At 42.4% G+C, this 23,211-nt stretch overlaps 1 protein-coding gene across 10 annotated transcripts in view; it reads right to left on the minus strand.

Moving 5' to 3' along the window:
- LOC124167378 (rho guanine nucleotide exchange factor 11) overlaps positions 1-23,211 on the minus strand; it is a 558,219-nt gene that overhangs the window by 383,140 nt on the left and 151,868 nt on the right. For all 10 annotated transcript variants that reach the window (XR_006866674.1, XM_046545401.1, XM_046545404.1 and 7 more), the window contains 3 exons: positions 20,919-21,099; positions 18,487-18,598; positions 17,512-17,682 (listed from right to left, as the gene is read on the minus strand). Coding sequence is in view for 9 of the 10 variants with exons in the window: in XM_046545401.1 (XP_046401357.1) it covers positions 17,512-17,682; positions 18,487-18,598; positions 20,919-21,099 (464 nt within the window). In the remaining variant the exon portion in view is untranslated. The remainder of the gene's footprint in view (positions 1-17,511; positions 17,683-18,486; positions 18,599-20,918; positions 21,100-23,211) is intronic.

Consider the following 23,211-nt stretch of genomic DNA (forward strand, 5'->3'; position numbering starts at 1 on the left):
TTCCCGAAATGTACGAAGAGAAATTGATTAACTTTCAACAATATGTAATTGGCTTGAGAAAAAAGAATTCGTACTTGTTGGGCCAAATCAGTAACGCTGATCAGGTACCAGTTTACTACAAAATGCCAATTGAATGTACAATCAATGAGAAAGGAGCGAAATCCGTAATGATGACTACTGGAGGAGGAGAAAAACAGCGGTGCACTGTCATTGGCAGATGGGAAAAAAAAACAAATGAATGCATTTACTGCTATTGACAGTCATGATTTTCATCTTGAATTTATTTTTTCAGATTTTCATGTGATTTAATCCTTAATCGATCGTTTTTACGTGGTTGACGCTAGGAAATTTTGCATTTCAAATGTTGGCATTTCCGCTCGCCATCGCTTTCGGCAAAGAGTAGTTTCTATAAATTCAATTCGGTGAAAAAGATCGTCCTCGTTATGACTACCACTGGTCCATTAGGAAAGTGAAGGGAAAACGGCATTCAAAATTAGCGATTGGTGTGACTGCTCGGCAATTATGAATTGCAGCATAGCCAGACCTTCTTCAGTTCAATAAATATCGATTTCTCACCCATTGCATAGTGTGATAAAAAGTCCTAGGAGAAAAAGGTTAATAGTACAAGTGAATACGTACTTTTCTTCGCGCACCATACATGCGGTGTAAATTTAGCTGAAAATTCGCGCTCATAAATTTTTAGTTCAAAATGCCACGTAAATGTTTTCTTCAAATTACACGTAAATGTTTAGTTCAAAATGCTGCTTAAATTTTCAGTATTGCAAGGGGACAGTTCGATAATCGTCAACAGTCCAGGCATACCTCTGCAACTCTTCGCGGTGGGGAAAGAAGAATTCCGCATTTTTTTTTATCAGCACCGTTGCTCAAAATAGGGGTGCGCCTCTTACACGTGTGCGCCTCTTAAACAAGCTTACACGGTAATAGCAGTCGGGGTAATTGCAATCTGTGGAAAAGTCGTCATAATTACAATTACTATCGGTAGTTCTCGTATAATCGCCTTACTGATCTCTTTTCACATTTCTAATAGAGAAAATCCTTTCCCTTGGCTACAACCTTGTCGCGGTGGAAAGGCTTGTGCGTTCCTATGACCCCTAGAGCTGCACTGGCGCGGGATTAATTCTAAATTATTCCCGGTATGGCCACCCATGCCAGATAGGTCGAAGGGTAGGAGCCAGACGAAAGGTAGTCCACGTGATGGTGTCACGTGAAAAACACTGTTGGAATGGAAGTGGGAAACCCTACCAACTATCTCTTCCCTGAAAACATGGAGTACAACCAAATGAGCCTCGGAATCTCATCGCCCGGGACCCGTCCGCAAAGGGCGGGTGTCGGGCACGGCAGCGAGGTCGGCAAGGTCCTCAGGGTCGCCAACATGCGAAATCCTTGCAGAGACTTATCATCATCACCATCAGCAGTAGCAGCAGCAATGAAGAAATAAGGAAAGAAGACCAAGAAGATGGAGAAGAAGAAGTCGGCTATAAATGTAGGGACGTGGAATGTGAGGACAATGATGAGGGCGGGGAAGTTAGAAAATATCAAAAGAGAAATGGATAAAGGGAGGATAGACATCTTAGGATTATGCGAGGTGAGGTGGAGGGATGGGGGGGACTATTGGAGTGATGGGTATAGGGTTATATATAGTTGAGGGGAAGAAAGTTCTTTAGTACTAAATGGGAAGATGGGATGAGCGTGTGGTAGGCATAGACCAGGTAAGCGATAGGATTCTGGTGGTAGAAATTGAGGCGCGGCCCGCCAACCTTGTGGTGGTCCAAGTTTGCATGCCCACTAGCAATCATAGGGAGGAAGAAGTAGATGAGGTGTGTGAACATCTCGAGGAAATAATCAGAGACACACCGGGTAAGAAAATCTGGTAGTAATGGGGGACTGGAACGCCTCAGTCGGGGAAGGCAGGGATGGAAACAAAATAGGAGATTTTGGTCCAGGAATACGGAACGACAGGGGAGAGAAAGCAGCAGAATTTTGTAGGAGAAACAAATTATTCATCACAAACACGTGGTTCAATCATCATAAAGGGCGAAGGTACACGTGTAAAAGTCCAGGGGATGTGGGGAAATTTCAAATAGACTACATTATGGTAAGACAGAGGTTTAGGAATAGTGTGAAAAACTCGCGCAGCTTCCCTGCAGCAGGTGCGGATTCCGACCACAATCTAGTGCTCATGAAATGCAAAGTAAGATTCAAAAGACTTATAAGAGTTAGGAAGACGAAGTAATGGAACGTAGAAGCACTGAAGGGGAGTATGAGAAAAATATCAGGAACTAGTGGACATTAGTATGCGGGACATTGACAGCACCAAGACTGTTGAGGAAAGATGGGATAATATTAAAACGGGAATAGTCAAAGCGGCGGAGAAGTCAATTGGCTACATGGACAGTAGAAGGATAAAGGAGCCGTGGATAACGGAGGCAATGGTAAAAGAAATGGAGGAGAGAAGGAGGTGGAAGAAGGTGGACACAGAACAGGGCAAAAGAATGTATAGGGAATTGAATAATCGATTACAACGTGAAACTAAGAGGGCAAGGGAGGCTTGGTGGAAAACACAATGTGAGGAAATGGAAAATTTCCAGAACGATGGAGAACTAGGCGCGTTGTACGCCAAAGTTAAGCCGCTATCGGGCGGAAAAAGAGGACAAGCCATGTCTAAAATTAAGGCTAAATATGGGAGGATGCTAACCGAGCGAGAAGAGGTACAGAGTAGATGGAAGGAATACGTGGAGGACCTGTATGACGGAATGAACAGACAAGAGAGATTGACTCTAGAGGAGGAAAGTGAAGTGGAGGAGGATAATCTTGGACCGGAGATATTAGATTCGGAAATAGAGAGAGCACTTCGTGATATGAAGGTTAGGAAAGCAGTAGGCGTGGACAATATCCCGTGTGAGCTTCTGAAGAATCTAGGGAAGGAAGGTAAGAAAAGGTTTTTTGAACTAGTGCGCAGGATCTACGAGGAGGGATGTTGGCCGGAAGATTTCGTGAAGACGGTTTTAATTCCGCTTCCGAAAAAGAAGAAAGCTGTGGAATGCGGAGATTATAGGACTATCAGCCTAATATCGCATGCGGCGAAAGTGGTACTGAGGATATTGAACAGACGAATGGAGGCGAGGGCAAACGAATATTTGGGCGAAGATCAGTTTGGTTTCAGAAAAGGGAAGTCAACTCGAGATGCAATAGCAATATTGAGGTCCCTCGTGGAGAAGAACCTAGAATATGAGCAGGACGTATATGCGTGTTTCGTGGATTTTGAAAAAGCGTTTGATAGGGTGAACTGGGTGAAGTTAATGGATATTCTCAAGAGAATGGGTGTAGATTGGAGGGATAGATGACTGATTCGTAACCTGTACATGGCCCAGACTGCGCAAGTGAGGATAGCAGACGGAGAATCTGGGTGGGCAAGCATTGGCCGAGGTGTGATGCAAGGCTGTCCTCTATCGCCGCTGCTCTTTAACGTGTACGCTGAAGAGATGGTAAGGGAAGCGTGGGATGAGTTAGAAGCTGGGATAAAAGTGGGAGGAATGATGTTCAAATCAGTGAGATTCGCGGATGACCAAGCGTTGATCAGCCAGTCAGCGAGGGGGCTTCAGGCTCTAGTGGATGCGTTATACGAACGTTGCGAGGAGTATGGGATGTGGATTAATCACAAGAAAACTAAGGTTATGCGGTTTTGTAAAGCATCATGAGCGAGGAATGTGAGACTCAAGATAAAGGTGGGTGGTGAAAAACTTGAGCAGGTTGAGCAATTCAACTATTTAGGCAGTACGTTAGAGGAAAACGGATACAGTAGTAAGGACATCAGGAAGAGAATAGCATTAGCGAAGGAGGCGTTCATGAACAGGAAGGAGCTTCTGAGAGGATCGTTGTGTAAGAGTTTAAAGAAAAGGCTGGTGAAGAGTTTGATTTGGAGTGTAGCTCTCTACGGTGCGGAAACGTGGACACTGAGGAAAGAAGACGAGAGAAGATTGGAGGCATTCGAGATGTGGGTATGGAGAAGAATGGAGAGGGTGAAATGGACGGAGAGGAAAAGGAACGACGAAGTGCTGGATATGGTTGGCGAGGAGAGGCAGCTTTTAGATGAGATACGCAGGAGACAGAAGGTATGGATGGAGCGAGTACTTAGCAGGGAGGGGATGTTGAAAATGGTGTTGGAGGGTAGAATGTTAGGGAAACGAGGGAGGGGAAGGAAAAGAATAGGATTTTTAGATAGACTGAAAGAGAGTGGGCTTTACAGTGAATTAAAGAAGGCAGTGCTGGAAGGAAAGGGAGGTTCCCAGATCCCTTCTCGAAAACTCCATGGAAACCTACCTTAATCGGTAGAATACTATAATAATAATCGAGAAAATGAGCGCTACATTGAAAAACAATACCATGTGAATAAAAATCACTATGTTTCATAGATTTCCCGAAGACAATTACATGAAAACAGCATCTATCTCCCGTGATTTATCCTATATATATTTATAAAAAGAGGACAAGTGAAGCTAAGTCATTTCTTCTTCACAGCGTACCCGGAGAATATAACGACAACCCTGAGTATGTCAACTGGTTGTTTTTAAGCATAAAAATTGGGAAAATTTATTGACCTTAAATTACGGCAAAAGCCGTACACATTCGCTTCAGGAATGATACCATATCGATTGTTCTATCAATCGATATATCGATTAATAATACGCAAGATTATTAGATTGCGACATTGTTACAAGAAGATTTTTATTTTATACAGTTGACATTTACCTAAAAAATTTGTCCAATGTCGTCTGCTTTCATGCCGAGATCAAGTATTTTTACACTAAGCTTCGCGTAGAGATCCAGAGCATTGTCTGCTCCTGCAGCAGTAGTCAAGTAAATATGCACGTACTCCATAGCCTTGACGTCGAGGCTTGCAGTACCGCTTTAGATAAAGTGGGAATTGGAAAAGCCTAATTTCCTTCCTCAGCATCATCTTCATCATTTCCATCTTCGTTTTCTTTCAACTCAAGTTCGTGAATTACATCGATTGACATGGTTTGGCAAACAGTGAGATCATCATCACATTCCCAACACTCGTTGAAATTCATCTTTCCAGCAATCTGACGCCACTCTTCTAGGGGCAAAGGAGTAATTTCTGCTTCTTCCGCTATTTCACACTCTCTACGAATAAACGGAACCATCGAACGGCACATTCGAACCTCGCGCTTGTTTGCACCATTTAAGAAGAACACCTTCCAATTCTGGATATTTCCCATCATGAACGCGCTTTCACTTTTTGTCACACTGACTTAGAATTTTTTCGCGGTTTCTTGCAGTTGTGCTTAATGTGGATGCAGGAATGTTTAACCTTCACGCTAACTTCACTCGCTTTATGAGTGGATTTCGATCCACTTCCTCGATAATTTCAATCTTTTCTTAAGTTGTAATCTACTTCACTATTAGTTTTCTCTCCATTTCAACTGTAATTAAATTGCCCTCGCTATGATAAATCGTGCAATAGCTACAACTGCCTTCTCGCGAAATGTGTGCACAGTGGGCACTCCAAAGGCAACAGAAGCTGAGGAGCTCAGGGTGGGGATAATTTGGGGCTTCTTATTGGCTGCAGTTTTGCATAGTCAGACATTCCCGAAAAATGGCCGCATTTTTTGTCACAAGAATTGAGAAATGCATTTGGATAAATCACGGTCGTAGAAAGAGATGTGGAATGAATGCAAGGATGTTGATGGCTAATAATAATAAATTAAATCATGAATTCAGAGGTTACGACCCTTAAGAAGATACTAGAGAACAAATTGCGGGTTGCGTCACGGCAAGCAATTGAGCGTACTAACCAGGAAAGTGCAATTTTTTTCAAACATACTAACCAAATACTTTTACATGTATTTTGTTCGGATAGTGTGGCATATTTTAGTGTTCCCCCCCCACCAAAAATTTCTGGTACCCCCCCCCACCAAAAATTTCTGGTACCCCCCCCCCAGAAATTCCTCCAAACTTCCTCCGAACTTATCCGCAGAACTTCTCCCGCTAAGGACTTTTCGCGCTAAGGTTTTTCGCGCAAAGGCCCTTCCACAAAGGCCCTGTCTCGGAAAACCCTGTCTCCGGAAAATCCTGCCTCCGGAAAACCTGCATCCGGAAACTAGCATCCGAAACCAGCATCTGAAACCAGCCCCGAACCAGCCTACCTGCAGTGCAAGACTTATATAGGACTACTGCGGAGGAATACTTACTCCTTGGCAATCAAGGGGAAATGGGTGATGAGTCTCTAGTATGCAGTTTGGAGTGAGAAGTATTACCATAGTCCTATCACAACTCTCTCTCCCTCCAACGCCTCACCCCACTATGTCTCTCCCTTCCTTGTGTTCCAATGAATATCCCTCTGATTCGACTGATGTCTCCAACCCAGAAGTTTGAGGGGAAATTTCTGGCTGGTATGCTGTTCACTCCAACCCAGGGATGATGTTTTGCGGAGCAGCCTGTCAACAGGGGCAGTGACGCAGCTGATAGAACATACGCCCTCACTACCCCTCTGCTCCTTGGAAAAAACCCCTCCCCTCAATCCTGTCTGGTGGTGGAATAGCCAAGCTCTCTTCTGCTTGGGCCTTCTTGTTGGACGCATGGCTAGTGGGACATGGCCGATTTCAGAAAAATTATACTGCTGGTATTTAGTTTGGTAATGTTTCCTATGGGATCATTAGTTATCATCGTTCTTTTCTGTAATAATTCGGATTTTGAATACTCTACTTCGAATAGATATTGAACGAAAAAACTCGTAAATATTTTTGGCTATTTTTTTCTTGTGTGCTGATTCTTGTTTGTGGAGTTTTCCCTGCACCAGCTTGTGACCGACGGTTGGAGTTTTCCCTATGTCTGGGCTTACGTGAACAATCTACCAGATTTAACGACGTAATGCCACACCAGGACCGAGAGAAATCGCCATGCTAAGGAGGAAAACGTACTAAGGAGGAACGTACTAACCAAGTTCCACTGTATATGTACTCCAAAGGAGTATGAGTTCCCAGAGTAAATAAACTTCAACCTAACTTTTCTTGTGATTCTCATCAATTTTGATTCATGTTATGAAATGCAATTCTGCCAGAAACATAATTTTCCTAAACAACAATTAAAATGACTATGGAGGCTTCCGCAGTGAGTTAACCACTTCCATTTTGATTAATTTTCCGAATATTGTGCTCCTATTCTCTATTTATTTTTTTGGTGCTTCTCTTTTAAATGGTTCGTTATGAAATGATATTTTTTAATCAATGTAGAACCGTGAAATAAAATGTGATTATTATTAAAAATGGAGAACACAGCTATCGCTAATCGTATAAAATCATTTTAATCCTTCCAATGCATCATGTTTCATGAAATATGAATTATTCATGTATACTATGAATGTTTTAACATTGTGAAGCTTTAAAAATAATTATATTGTTCCTCTAAATAGTGCTATAATTATGTAACTCCGATGACGAGATACACTCGTCATTGAGCGGTTTGGCATCGAAAGTCTATGACGAGGTAGACTCGTCATTACAGCGCAAAGGGGTTAATTGGTGATTGTTTTTCAGGTTCATTCCATGTTGACTCATATTTTGCGATCCACAGTTTCGGGTCCAAAGACGGGATTTGCTGGAACGTGCCCGAAACTGTTGTCCACAAAATATGAGTCAACATGGAATGAACCCAAAAAACAATCACCAACAATTAAAATGGTCCACTTGGAATTTAAGCCACCTGATGGCTTGGTGATTACCTATTTTGATACACACATCATGACCTTTTCCATTATGCCAAGGACAGGATTTCCCATTCTTATACTGACTCATTTCGAATCCCCTTCACTACACTTTGAATTCCCTCATTACTCTGACCAGTAAAAACCCTAAAATAGATGATCCAACAAGGTGGAAATGCCAAAAAAAAAATTTCAACTTGCAAGCCAGAAAAGCACAAAAATCTCCAATACTGTTTTGGAATGCTTCCAAGTGCAATAAACTCATCTTCACATTGAATGGAATTCTGTGAGATTCAATCAGTAATAAATTGTAATGCAGTCGACAAGCTGATGATGGGTAAAAATGAGTCTAGCATCAGCTGTACCCTTTCAATTTCTTACCCAGTGGTGACTCCTAGACAATATTAAAAACATAATTCGGCAAAAAGAGTGAAGTCATACATAAAATGCAACTACATAGTCTGTGCTGATCTCAATGTTATTGGACTTCCCTTATTTGGAAATGATTCCCTATCAATTTTTTAAATAATAATTCCTTAAATTACTCGTGAATCATTTGGCTTCACCAGGATTAGAGCCTGGATCTCCCAATTTCCAGTCAGGCATGCTACCAATTACACCACCATTTTGTAATGGCTATGACCTCAATTGGCTATGAATTGAACCCCGGCTAAGTGCGCGATTACTTGTTTCATGGCATATTTCATCCTTGGGGTAAATAGCACCTGCACACGTGACAGCTTACAGAGTTACTTGTTACATGCAGTGCTTTGAACTCATTTTAAATTGTAACTACTGTAAGCGCAGTTTCTTGAAGTTTATTAAAAGCTGAGAGATGATGGAGAGCCGCCTCGAACGGACTTCGTTGAGACCCAGCCATTAAGCACGTTCCTGCTGTCATCAGGAGAGTCGCTTGAGAAATGACCTCTCTCGGTGACCCCAGGGGCGTGGGCTGGTGGCAGCTAGGGTCGGCAGTTGGGGTTGTGCAGCGAGACAGAGTGTAAGGTTTTGGGCTGAATAAAGGAAGTTGCTTTGTGTGAGAATTTGGACTTGTTCCCTGCTTTGTTTCCCCCGAGTGGGGAGAAACAAAGCAGGGAACACTTGAGATGTGCGTCGGGGGGCGCGTTGAGCCATCTTTTAACATTTCCGGGGCCGAGCAGGCTGCCCGCCAAGGCCCCCGGTAAAGACTTTGATTCCATGTGTGCACCGTGAAGGGGGAATGGAGGACTTAGCGGTGATTGTCACGTGAGAATATAAGAGGCGGCGTATGTTAGTGGACACTGGGGCCCAGGTGAGTCTAGTGACTAAGGAGTGCTGTGGGGGGCAAGTTCTACGTAGGTCTCGTTTTAGGATAAAGGGTCTGACGGGTAGATGCATTTGGAATTACGGAGAGGCAGGGCTTCCGGTATGATTTGGAAGCGATGGGCATAATCTTCGGGCCCAAGTGGTGGACACCTTGGGCAGGTATGAAGGCCTTATTGGTATTCACTTCCTTCGTGAAACGGGGGCCGTTATTGACGTGAAATAGGGGGAACTCTCAATTGGGGGGGCAATAATTCCCTTGACCGAGAGAGGAAGAGCGAGATCCGGGGAAATCCCACCGCGGTCAGAGGAGGCATGTGGAGAGGGGCCGCGATGTGCGGTGACGTCCGTGAGAGGATTTACGACGGGGGGCGTGGCTTCCACCGCCAGAGGGGGCGGGCCCGGAATTATGTCATGGGAACGACCGAAGGACGCGTCGACGGCCGGCCCGGAAGGGAAGCCAGAGGTCGCCGAGAGAAATTTCGACTGCCCTGGGGCGGGAAAACCAAGGAGGAGAGTGAGGCGGCAGCGCGGAAGGAAGCGGCGGAGGGCGGGCGGAATGGCTATCCTGCCAACGGACTCTTCGGTGGGACAGGCGGAGGGGTCGGAGGGAGCGGATCGAGGAATTTGCGGACCGCATTCGTGAATTGAACAGCCATACATGGAAGGAGGATCCGTTCGACTCCCAGCGGTGGAAGTAATCCCAGCCCGTTCATCGAAGCTCATATCCCTCCCCTTACCCGGGCAGGAGTGGATGGAGGGAGAAGAGTGCATGCTGGAGCCTGCTCTCAAGATGGAGGAGTGTTTAGTTGCCTGGTGTTTGTGTCGGGTGGACGGCGAAGGAAGCGCGAAGGTGCGCGTGAGTAATTATGGGGAGTCGGCAGTAAATCTATACAAGGGCACAGTGGTGGCGACGGTGAGCGATGTAGATTTTATTCCAAATGAAGGATTCCACGGGGACGATCTTGAAGGTGCATGCGATAGGAACGTGCGCTCTGTGGAGAGTACGAGTCTGTGCGAGGTTTCCGAGGAAAACATTGAGGAAAAATTGATGCACCTGAATGTGAAGGAAAAAGCTGTTATGCATCCCCTGATAGGAAGGTACAGGCATTTGTTTTCATTAACGGGAACACCCCCTGCGACCCACTTGGTAGAGCACCATATTCCTACAGGTGACGCCCATCCCATTTATCGGAGACCCTATTGCACTCCACATCATTTAAAGCCTTTAGTGGAGGAGTTTGTGAAGGAACAGTTGGAAGGGGGAATAATATCGCCTAGTCACAGCCCTTGGGCCTCACCCGTTGTGATCGTGCCAAAGAAATCCGAGGGCGGAAAGCCTAAGTACCGGTTCTGTATAGACTACTGTGCTCTAAATGCAATTACTAAACCAGATGTGTACCCACTTCCAAACATTACGGAAACCTTGGACTATTTGGGGGGGTGTAGGTATTTCTCGACCCTTGATCTAACGGCGGGTTATCACCGAATTCCCATGGCCCCTGAGTCACGCGAGAAGACTGCCTTTATTGTAAATAGAGGATTATACGAATACCAACGTATGCCAATGGGACTTAGAAACGCGCCAAGTGTATTCCAACGTATGATGGACGGAGTCTTCAGGGGAATGACCCCCACAGAGTGCTTGGTGTATCTCGATGACGTTATTGTATTTGGCGGGTCGATTGAAGAGCATGCAGCGCGGTTGGGCCGAGTGTTTGAGAGGCTCGAGTCGGCCAGGTTGTCCTTGAAATTGACAAAATGTCACTTTGCCCTTTCTCAAGTAAGCTATCTAGGCCACATTATCAGCGCAAAGGGAATTAAACCGGACCCAAGTAAGATTTCGGGGGTGATGGACTTTCCCACTCCCAAGACAGTGAAGGAGACACAATCGTTTTTAGGAATGACTAATTACTACCGTCGATTTATTAAAGATTATGCCATCCTCGCTCGGCCGCTTACTATTTTACTGAAAAAGAGAACTGCATTCGTTTGGGCTCCGGAGTGCGACGAAGCAGTGGAGGGGCTAAAACGGGCGTTGACGAGCAGCCCAGTGTTGGTATATCCAGATTTCTCCTTGCCTTTCATCATATCGACGGATGCAAGCAATTTCGAGATAGGCGCCGTCCTATCACAGGTGGTCGATAATGAGGAGCACCCGGTCGCATTCGCATCGAGGCAATTAAAGAAACCGGAAGTGAATTACACAACTACGGAGAAGGAACTTTTGGCCATTACGTGGGCGGTGGGGCACTTCCGGTGTTACATCTACGGTCGGAAATTTACCATTTTGACAGACCACGCCGCGCTCACTTGGCTTTTTGGATTAAAGGACCCCAGTAGCAGGTTAATGAGATGGACTTTGAAATTGAGCGAGTACGACAACGAAGTAATTCATAAACCTGGTAAGACCCATGCAAACGCGGATGCCTTAAGGAGGAAGATTTGCCAAGTATCCGTGGAAGAGGTTCTAGATTTTCGGAAGGAGCAGGAAAAAGATCCCGAGTGTATTGAATGGAAAGGCAGAGAGGGATTCGTAGTTGCTGGGGGTATACTATGTAAGGAAACTACAATGGGAAAAAGAGTAGTAGTGCCTCACAGCTGCCGGGAGAAAGCGCTCCGTCAGTGCCACGACCACATACTGTCATGACATTTAGGTGTACATGCAACAGGAAGTAGGGTTAAAAGTAGAGATGTGCGAATAGTATCCGCGAATACTCGAATACCTCGAATATTAGAAAGTATTCGATATTCGAGGTTTCGAATAGTTATGCGAAAAGTACCGCCTCGAATACCTCGAATACTTTGAATTTCGCGTCATACACTGTCGCACGCACGTCGTTGGTAGTTGACTCGGAAAAATGAAGAGAACTCTAGTCGTTTAGTTCTCGTAGCGCCGTTTTACGCAAGTTGACGAATTACATCAAATTCGTGGATTTTAGCGGTGAAAAGAGTTAGACAAGGGGGACCGAAAATGGTCGGGTGAAAAAATCCGAAAATCCCCGATTCCCCCCACCAGGAGAACCTCAGTGCCGTGGGATAGCAACCTTAGGTCATTTCCCACGATCCGCTATCCCCCTCCATTCAGCACTTGCCTCACCCACTCTGACGCTTTCCTCTTCTCCGAAATCAAACAAAAGGTCCCAGATCGCGCAGGGATCGCATTACGAAGACCCCTGCTTCGAAAAAAATATCGAGTTACGAGAACAATAAAAACGTGTTTCACGCCCTCCCCCCTTTTCTCACCCACTGACCTTTTTCTGGCTACCTGCTTCGAAGTTCCCCATTTCTGGAGGTCAACAGCTGTGTGAGTAACGTGGGATACTTACATTAGCGCATTTCCCTAGATCCGGTATCCCTCTCCATTCAGCACTAGCCCCCCTCTGAGGCTTTCGTCTTCTTCGAAATAAAAAAAAGGTCACAGCTCGCGCAGGGATCATATTACGAAGACCTTAGCTTCGAAAAAATACCAAGTTACACGAGAACAATAGAAACGTCTTTCGGGCCCCACCCTTTTCTCCCCCACTGACCTTTTTTTTCCTACCAGCTACGAAGTTCCCCATTTCTGTGGAGGTCAACCGCTGCATGAGTCATCTATTAGCACAAAAGGTGTCTAAGAATGACTTTCGTCAATTGATGTTACACCTTTATTGAATTGAAATATTAGTAATGTGCGCGTAATTTCAAAAAGAATAAGACCAAACACGACGTATTTCTGAGTTTATTTAAGCATTTTACGCAAAGAAATAAATATCAAAATACGACGGAGACTTAGCATTCTGGCGAAACTCGATATGAGCAGCAGAGCTTCTCGGGAGTTGATGCCGTATTTTTTTCCGAAAACATATATAAAGTTACAATTTATGAGTGGTGCTATAAATCTTTATTGTTACAGTCCCAGAGGAAGGGATATTTTCTCAGGATATTTGGTTTCTCCCTGATAGCAATTTCAATTCATCTTCTTATCTCGTGAGAACTCCCAAAGGTTGACTAATAATGATAACTAACAAAATAATTGAAGAAAATCCGGAGGGAAAGAGCTTGTATTTTGCAAATTGCCTCAGATTGTCAGCTAGCACTTGGCAGCAGGAGTGAGGGTAAAGCGATGTTAGTTGAATTAATTATATGCCCAATTGTTTCCATAAAATTAAAATATTCAATAATCAGCTAAATTCCTGTTCGAATCATTTAAAGGAAATCAAAATTACTCCCCAAAATCTTGTGTTGCCTGCTGCATAGGCAACCGAGTCAAACATACCAGCATTCATCATTTAGTATTCGAGGTATTCGAAATTCGAGGTATTCGAATATTCGAGCAATGATTTAATATTCGAATTCGATATTCGAATTCGAGAAATCTGCTATTCGACCCATCTCTAGTTAAAAGGGACTTTTGGTGGCCATCCTGTTCGCAAGATGTCAAGAAGTATGTAAAGGGCTGCATTGCCTGTAGTCAGAGGAGCCCTTATGGTAAGTGCGGGGCCCCATTACAAGCATTACCAGCAGCGAATAGGCCTTTCGAGTTTATTGCAATAGACATTGTGGGTCCCCTTCCGAAGACAGTGGGAGGTTATAGGTATATCTTGTCTATACTTGATCATTTCTCGAGGTACTTAGCGATGGTACCATTAACAGATCAGAAATCTGAATCCGTTTCAGTGGCACTAGTGAAGCAGTGGATACTGAGGTTCGGAGTGCTGGAAACACTTCTTACTGATCAGGGAACAAATTTCATGTCAGAACTTTTTCGACAGGTCTATAAGTTTTTACGAATAAATCAGTTGAGGACGTCACCCTTCCACCCAGAATGCAACGGGCGAGTGGAGAGAGTTCATAGAACTATTGCACAGATCCTCAGTCATTATGTCAATTTAAGAAACAACGATTGGGGGTGCCATATTGACTTTGCTGTCATGGCCTACAACTGTAGTTATCATCGTAGCACAGGTTTCACCCCTTATGAATTGGTATTTGGACGTCAAATGCTATCGCCTTTCCAATGCATCGAAGTTGGCGTATTAGAGAAAGAGCACCCGGGGGTGTCTGGGTTAATGGACAGATCAAAGGAAATGTGGATAAAGTGTGCTAATAATGATCGCATAGCAGAAAAGAAACGGAGAGAGACCGTGAAGGAGAAGGGCAAGCATTGGCAATACAAGGAAGGAGAGTACGTGTTTTTGAGTGATCCCTGTATGAAGGTAGGGCAAGTGAAGAAATTTCACAAACCATGGAAGGGCCCATACCGCATATTAAAAGTGGTGTCAACATGTAACCTAATGTTGGAGCTCCCATTCCGCAACCTATTGGTACACAGGAATCGCGTTAAACCCTATTTTGGCCCCATCCCCACTCCTAGTTTAGGAACAGCTGATCGCAGGCCAGGCAGGCCGAGGAAGGAGTGGGCAACGCCGCCCTCCCAGCCGACCGAATACGCCGCTGTTACTTCTGAGGCCGAATGGGAGTGCGAGGGAGTGGGCGTGGTCGCCCCAGCCGTCGGGCCCGACGACGGGTGGGACACAGCTGAGGGGGAATCATCGTGCAGCACAGAGCCTCCCTACATCCCTCCCCCCCAAGAGCATCCATTACCAGCCGAACGTTCTCCCTACTACCTCAGATCGTCGGAGCCAAGTGTTGACCCTCCTCCCTCCCCCCTTCCTGAGTCGGCGACAGACCCCCTAGTGTCCCCTCCGCCCCCACAGCCTTCGCCGTTGGGACGCTCCCCTTATTTCCTTCGTCCACAGGCAGGTCGACCGTCGGTGGAGGGGGTGTAATTTGGGCAGAGATGATAGAAGAGGGTGCTGGTGGGAGGAAACGCAGAAACGGAGAGCTATCGCTGTGTCTGGTTTATGTTTCTCATTTGTTTTAATTCTTGTAATTTCTTTTAATTTGGATTATTTTGGGTTTGGGATATGTACTGATTATATTCTGGATGGGTTGATTTCTTCGGTTTAATTGCTTCTAGGGAATCTCAATGGTTGATATGGTAATGTGTATTTTATATGTATTAATTTGTTTAACCAGTGAATACTTGTAGTTTCTCTTTGTGAATACTGATTAAGGAGTAGGGGTGAGTCAATCGGCTCGCGCGGGTAAAGAGTGATTGGGATAATTAAGTACACTGGAGGTGATCATGTGGTTTGACACATCGGTGTAGGAGCTGTGTGTGGCGCTGAATAGTGACGTGAACCCCATCTTTGAGGTTTTCCGACTCATGGGACTCCATTAGAAGGTGCAAGAGACTACAGACAATAATGGAATTATAATGGACATCATGTTTTTAAAAACTTATGTATCTGTAATCACTATTTCTAATTCTTTTATTGTCATTTATCTCTTACTGGTCGCAGGGGCGTATTAAGGGGTTATTTGGATTTTGGACTTCACTTTTTTTTTGTTCTATGATGCTTTAAGTTGTAATTTCCATGAGTTGCTTTCGGGAGTGTCAGCAACTCACTTTGGGGGGGGGATGTGGATGTAAGCGCAGTTTCTTGAAGTTTATTAAAAGCTGAGAGATGACGGAGAGCCGCCTCGAACGGACTTCGTTGAGACCCAGCCATTAAGCACGTTCCTGCTGTCATCAGGAGAGTCGCTTGAGAAATGACCTCTCTCGGTGACCCCAGGGGCATGGGCTGGTGGCCGCTAGGGTCGGCAGTTGGGGTTGTGCAGCGAGAGTAAGGTTTTGGGCTGAATAAAGGAAGTTGCTTTGTGTGAGAATTTGGACTTGTTCCCTGCTTTGTTTCCCCCGAACCCCTCTACCGTCAGCGAAGACCACTTACACTACTAATGAAGACATTTAATTTATAAAATTTTCATGCTAGTGATTTCCATAATTTTGAAGTCAAAACACCGAGTATTCTTTCCTGAATGAAGAGGTAGAATAATGAGCTAGCACAAAGAAAATACATTTTCATATTTTTGAGCATATTGGGAAAGACTATTAACCTAAAAGTACTAATTAGTCTATGCTCCCTCTTAACTCTTATAAGAAGATGCCTTGTTGAGGAATTTGCTTTCCCACAGTAATGGGTGCCAAGTGAACTTTTTTGCTTCAATGAATGGAGCTCTTTGGTGGCATAGAAACATAAAGGTGAGCAGTAAACACAAAAGTAAAAATGCTTTTACCTACATCTACAGTACACAATAAACCACTACTTTAATGAATTCATAACTTTGTACCTGGTTGGGTGATTGCATTACATTCATTCTCTGACAGTGGCTGAGTAAGCGCGACTTCCATCTCCTGTGCCACAGTCTGACCGTGAGACATCAACACCTTGTTCAATGAACCTAGTCTGAAATTTCCCTTAAAGGAAGATAGCTAGGTGGTGTAACTGGTAACATGCCTGACCAGCAATCTGGAGATCTGGGTTCGATTCCCGAAGCCAAATGATACTTTTAACATTGAATTTCATCCATGGTGTACAATGCATTATTAATCAATGTTTTAATTAAAGCTAATTAAATTTCAATGGTTATTGTTTGCTAGTTATGCATAGAAGAACAAGCATTGAGCATGCTATTCCCCAGGAAACCACATCATTTTGAGTAACTAGTTAGAAAAGCATTAGCACAAATACCTCATTTGCACAAATCTATGATGAGGTTTCTTTCCCTGCCAACTCCTGCAGTAAAAAGAGTCTTACAATCGGATGTGAAATTCTCAACTACAATGTAGGATGCATAATCTACTGCAGGTAGCATAATGCAAAATGCAAATGCATAATGGGTAACTGAGTTTGATGCTGGATATCTTTACATCAAAAACTGCCATTACAAATAGCAACACGATAATTTAAATTATTTCATTGTAAGTTTTAAAATAAAAAACATTTTTGAATTTTTTTTGTGAAAGATTTCAGAAAAAGCACGTCAACAAATTCCTTCAGTGTTCTTGAGGCTAGGAACTTGAATACAATAAGAAATTGCATCAGAAATTCTCACTTTGTTAAAAAAAAATGATCGCAATGCCTATGCTTTGAGTTCCTGCGAGTATTCCTTTGAAATCTGGTCTCTAGTTTCCAATAAACAATAAAAAAATTTAATCAATCTTTGAAAATGACAAGACCGCAAATCATTAGTCCACCAAGGCTTAATTTATACCTTGACGGTGATGTTTAGGTTGGCTAATTGACTACTCAAGTACTTGCATTCCAAGAGAGGCACTGCCTCCTTTAAAACTAACTTATTAAAGGAAGCCATTATTTAAGCCACCAAATTAGTTACTTAATTAATTACTTAGATTTTGGGAAAAGGAGAGGACAATATATTTGGAGATACACAGTAATTATTAATCAAAATTAAATTTTTTCCTAGCGAGTTCCAAAAAAAACGGGGATCATAATAGAACCATGATTGTCTTAGATGTGTGCAAATACGGTACATATTTCTAGAGGTGATCACATCCGAGAGAGAAGGCATGCGCATCCCCTATGCACAAGACGCACGCTGCATTCAATTGGACTCACTCTGCGCAGAGGCGTTGAGTGAGCTGGGCTTCCTCCTAGCCTCCCTCTCCGGTCGTATCTTCTCCATCAATTTGCTGATTCGGTCATTGGCTCGCTCCTTCTTGAGCAACGGGCCGGCACAATTCTCCTCCAGTGTTCTCGTGCACTGACGGTGAATGTTCATCTGACAGTCTGCAAGGAAAGCACAATGTAACCACCACTCTCACACACAGAAATCTTTGCAAATACCAAGCATTGGAGTGATTACAAAATCACAAAGTTTTGGAAATTTTGTGAGGCTTTAAGTGATTTTGGCTAGCGTCTGGTCCTAAGTGAAACACAAAAAAATTGTGCTCATTCAGACGATGTTAAGAAGTAGCACATCAAATTTTTTAAAAATATTGAAAAATAGCAATTTTCCTCATGAAAAGCATGCCTATGCCTACTTCACAAGGGAAGAGACCGTGATTGAAAGGAAATGCGTCACAGTGATGGGCTAGTGGGTAGGAGATAGGAATGGAAAGCTGAGTTAAAGCAATCTTAGGATTGTTGACTTATGATGATGGCGACAATCAACTACCTCCTTGATCTAGTTGCCTCCAAACATAAACTGGAAAGGGCCAAGGGGCTTGAAAGGAGAGAGTTTGGGTCTTGCGTTTGCTTGTAGGCCTTCATTCAGGCAATTATTGTGGGCCTTTGATTCACAGCCAAGCACTGCATCCTCTAGGCAACCACACTCCCCAAAGCTACTCAATCTCAATTTATTAGGACAATCCTTCATAATTTCAACCCAGCAGGGACAAAGTATATGTACACGAATCTCCTTCACAATTAAGACTCAATGGGCCACCAAAGAATGAAATGAGATGAAAAAACTTAAAAATACTCTCTTAGTAATTCATTATTGGCAAAGGTATAAGCTTATGTCCCACAATGTTAGTTGAAAATGTAGTAGGTGAATTAGTTTAAAACTAATATTAGGTATGTTTTACTTACTGGTACATTGGTAACCTTGAGGGCTTAGACCCCAGATAATTAGGCCACAGTGGTTGCAATGGGTGACGGTGTAATACTGGTGTAACACAAAGTTATGTCCTTTGATTGTAGACTGGAAAAAAGTGAATTCGTGCATTATAAATTAAGGATAATAAATTTGTACAACATTTTACTCATGATGAAAGTTTAAGGCAACAAATTACTTTTCTCACAATAATGAGTGCTCTGGCTAGTAAACAAATTTAAATCATTGAAATTTGGATAATTAAATAGGGCTGGAGACCTCAAAATGTAAGCTCAAGAGAAAATCTGGCACATTACATAAAACAATGAATGTCAAAATTGGGTACATCATTTCCAGCTCAGTTTCATTAAAAGTTGAGCGCTTACGTTAGTTCAATTTAGGCATCAAAGAACTCCATGATGGCTACACTAATTCTGTAGCCACTTCCTATTCATAGCTACATGTCAATTAATCTCAATAAGTACACATAAGTACTTAATTACTGTCACTAAAACATTCTGACACACAATTGCAAACAGCAAATACAGTGGAACCTCTACCTATTGTTCCTGCATTGATTGTTTTACCACATTTATTATTTGCCATTCTGTCACCAAATTAAGTTCCATGCTCACAATAAAACATTTTACCACATCTAACCCCGAAATATTGTTTTCCCACATTGATCATTTGTACACCACGGTCCCCGACGTTTTATTTTCGCACATCCATCATTTAACAAAAATGAAACTCAGTACATATCTACAATCTGTCATTTAAGGCTAAATACAACACAGACTAGCCATTCTAGAGAAACTTGATTTCCTCACAGTTCTCCGCAGTTCATTAGGCATATCTCATTTGTCAAAGTTACAGAGGATCTCCTCAGGATATTTTGCTACTACCAGCTAGCCATTCGAATTCATCTGCTTATCTGGTGCTACGCTAGTTAGAAAAGAATGGTTAAGTTTCCTTCTCTTTTGAGCAAAACATTTTGCGGCTAAGCGATATGGTCACGCTTCACCCTAGATTTAAATATAACTTAATGTATGAGTAATAGTGTTGTGCAACAAAGATCTTATGCAAAAAAGTCATAAAAATGAAATGTTTTATGCAACGAATATAGTATTATGTTTAAGTAAAGGCATCATACAGTATTTTTACGTTTAAATGAAGTCCTTCTGCAGAAAGAATTCTCTAATTTTCTTTTGGACAGTCCTTTGTTGCTAGGAGCTGGATTTTGTTTTCATTTATAGACAAGGTTCTGTAATCTATTGACGATAAATCTGAGGTTTCATCAACGCTTACATTTAAGAAAGGGACTAAGGAACGAATGACGTCATAACTGTGTTGACGTTATGGTCGAGGCCATAATAACCAAGTTGCACTGTAGTTGGAAATACACTTCATAGATATTACCAGAAAAGAAAGGCATCTCATTACACCCGAAACTGTTCCTTTCTGTGCATCATATTCTAAAGGGTGAGGTCTTTTTTTTTAACTATCCTGCCAACGATTCTCTCATAGAATGTGTCATTTTCATATTTTCGTTAAGAAAGTCATTGTCAAAATTCGTAGGTGTACTATTTTACATGCATATGCTCAATCTCTTAATGGTAATCATGAATCATCACAAGAGTTGACTAGTTATATTTTGATATTAATATCTCATCATGTACAGGTATTTCTTAAACACAAAGAAATTAGTCATGTAAAAAATTACTTACTTCAGCAAAAAAATTACTTATGTAGAGTCACAGACAAAATATCAAGAAACGTTTGATTCCTCGAGTATATTCCTGATCTTTCACCAGTATTGAAAAAAAGAAAATAAAACTATTCAGATCCTCATTCTAATAGAACAAAATAGCTTACATAGGCTTAAAAATAACTTCCATAGCAAAAGCATGAGCAGAAGATGGAATGATGATAAAAAAAACGTGTTAAAATCGTTGAAATTCAGTGTTTCTCCAGCTCCATAGGCAACTTTATCAAACTTTACCCCATTCGTGGTTTTCCTATGTTGATCGTTTTTTTGTGTATCCCCTAGAAAAAACCATAGAGATAGATTGAGGTTCCACTATATCTTTTCTCTTATACACAGTATTTCTCTGATAAGATATCTTTCTCAATCCAAACTCATCACAAAGAGATAAAATTCAGGGGGAATTCATCTCAGTTGTTATTGAAAGAAAATCAGTACATTATTGACATAGTTTTTCTAAACCACTACTGTTTTGTTAAAATGATGTACAACTGCAGATACCTAAAACACTTCTATAGTCCAATTTAACAACAAGAAACACTTTTACAGTCCTTTTAGTCCAATACTACCATAATATTCATACCATTTTAACCATAATATTGTTACCATTGTTGAATTGATCAACTAAATTACCGCTTGGATGATAACCACTGCAGAACTAACCTTTCTTGACTTGCCTATAAACTTGGACTTGAGTGATTTCTCCTTCGATACAAATGTAGGACACCTGTCGATCACATTGCTGTATTGAGAAGAGCGGAGACCAAATGTTTTTCCAGCAACCGTGATCAGAGCCAAAGATAGCATTACACGTCGAATATCAGCTTCCGACTCAATATCATCCCTGGAAAAGAATGCATAATATGAAACACTGTATGCACACTTCAGCACTATAGTCTGCCCATCCTAGGGCATTTTCACCTTCAACCATGAAGAGAGTTATAAATAAATTGAATTTCATAAACAAAAATGAATTTGTAATTTGAATTGAATGCAATGAAAATGACATTTTAAGATGCTATTTACGTTGATCTAATTTAATACAATTGATCACCACAAAAACTTAACACACAAAACTGCAAGGCTATTAATAAACTCAAGAAATTTTTTCAAAAAATCACTGTGTGAACAGATGCACTTTTTAAATGGTAGTTTTATCATATTTTATGCAAAAAGGCATGTTAACTGACACATGGCCTTAAGTAATGTGAGGACACCAAAATCGCTGTAAGTGTCCGATACTTAGTCAAAATAAAGTACCATATTAACAGATAATGCCATTTTCCAGTCCACCATAATATTCCAGTAGTGTAAACAGCTTATACATTATCTTTAAGATATTTCAATACAATATTGAAAATAGCCCTTCTAAAGGATCTGTGGTGCATCATTTGCCATAGCAAGGAGTTGGACCAGTGGATTCGTGATCAGCTCCCAACCATGCATTCAAATCTCAGTACCGGCTGGTATTTATTCGGTCTTTTCCAAATAAATTTGAGAATGTTCGCAGAAGTTCTGGTGCAGCATTCGAGAGAGTACACCACCAGTATAGAAACAAGTCATCTCGGCTACCAAAGCCAGTCTGTAATCAGAAGTGGAATTAAACGCTCCTCCACAGCAACTACTTAAGGCTTTCATTCCACGTGGCCAAGGCTAAAGATCCTGAGGAAGTTTTGTAATGCGTGAATGCATGCCTGTTTCTAGATAACACAATTTTAAGGCGAAACATGACAGGCACATAGCGTTAATCTCCCCAAGAGAGTGAACAACAATCGGGGGAATCTCAGCACCTTAAAATAATAACCATGGCATAGATTTCAAAATACCAACCTCGGCTCTCTATCAGCCCATGCCTCTAACGTTTATTTCCTTTCCGAGAGCACACAGACCATACATCATTATCTTTGAAGGAAAATATCAAGTCACATGGGAACTATCGAAACGTGTTTCATTCTTACCCCATCTCGCTGAATGACCTTTTTCAGTCTACCAGCTTCAATTCTCCCACTTTCTAGAGGCCCAATGCTAGATGAGTCACCTACTGAGCCCGGAGATATCTCGATAGCTTTCAGCAATTGTAAGACGGGTACGAGGTTGAAAAAAGAATGAGACCTAACGTGACACATATCTGACAGCGTTTAAGTTTTTTAAGCCCTAATTGATTGAAACAAAGCAGTATAGTTACAGTAAGGCTATTGATATTCAACATAATCGAAACAGCACAATTTCAAAAGAAACAGGCGTATCATGAGCCCATTCAAACAAGACGAGACGGACTGGAAACTTCAGGGAACACAAACGGCATATACAGTGGAACCCAGATTTATCGTTCCCGCAGTGATCGTTTTCCTGCATTCATCGTTCGCCGCTCCTGGTCCCAAATTAAGTTCCATAAAGACAATGTAATTTTTTCCCGCACCTATCATTCCCCGAAGTATCGTTTTCCCACATTGATCGTTTGAAGATCGCGGTCCCGTCGTATAATTTTCCCGCATTTATCGTTTGACGAAAATGAGACGAAGTGTTTACAACGTGTTATTTATGGCTAATAACGACAGACACATAGTTTGAATCTTCCCCTGGAGATTGAAATACGATAGGGAGAAGCTGAGTGCCGTGGGGAAGCTGAGTCACATTATCGCATTTCCCAAGATCCGGTATCCCCCTCCATTCAGCACTCGCCTCTCCCAGTCTGAAGCTTTCCTCTTCTCCGAAATAAAAAAAAAAGGTCCCAGCTCGAGCAGGGATCATATTACGAATACCTTAGCTTCGAAAGAAAATATCAAGTTACTCGAGAACAAAAGAAACCTTTTTCACGCTTCCCCCTTTCTCGACCGCTGACTTTTTTTTAGCCGACTCGCTTCAAAGATCCCCACCTCTGGAGGTCAACTGCTGCATGAATCACTGATTAGCCCAAAAGGTGTGTAAAAATGAATTTCGGCAATTGGTATTATAT

The sequence above is a fragment of the Ischnura elegans genome, chromosome 10, assembly GCF_921293095.1.
Source record: "Ischnura elegans chromosome 10, ioIscEleg1.1, whole genome shotgun sequence".
In the NCBI taxonomy this organism is placed as follows: Eukaryota; Metazoa; Arthropoda; class Insecta; order Odonata; family Coenagrionidae; genus Ischnura; species Ischnura elegans.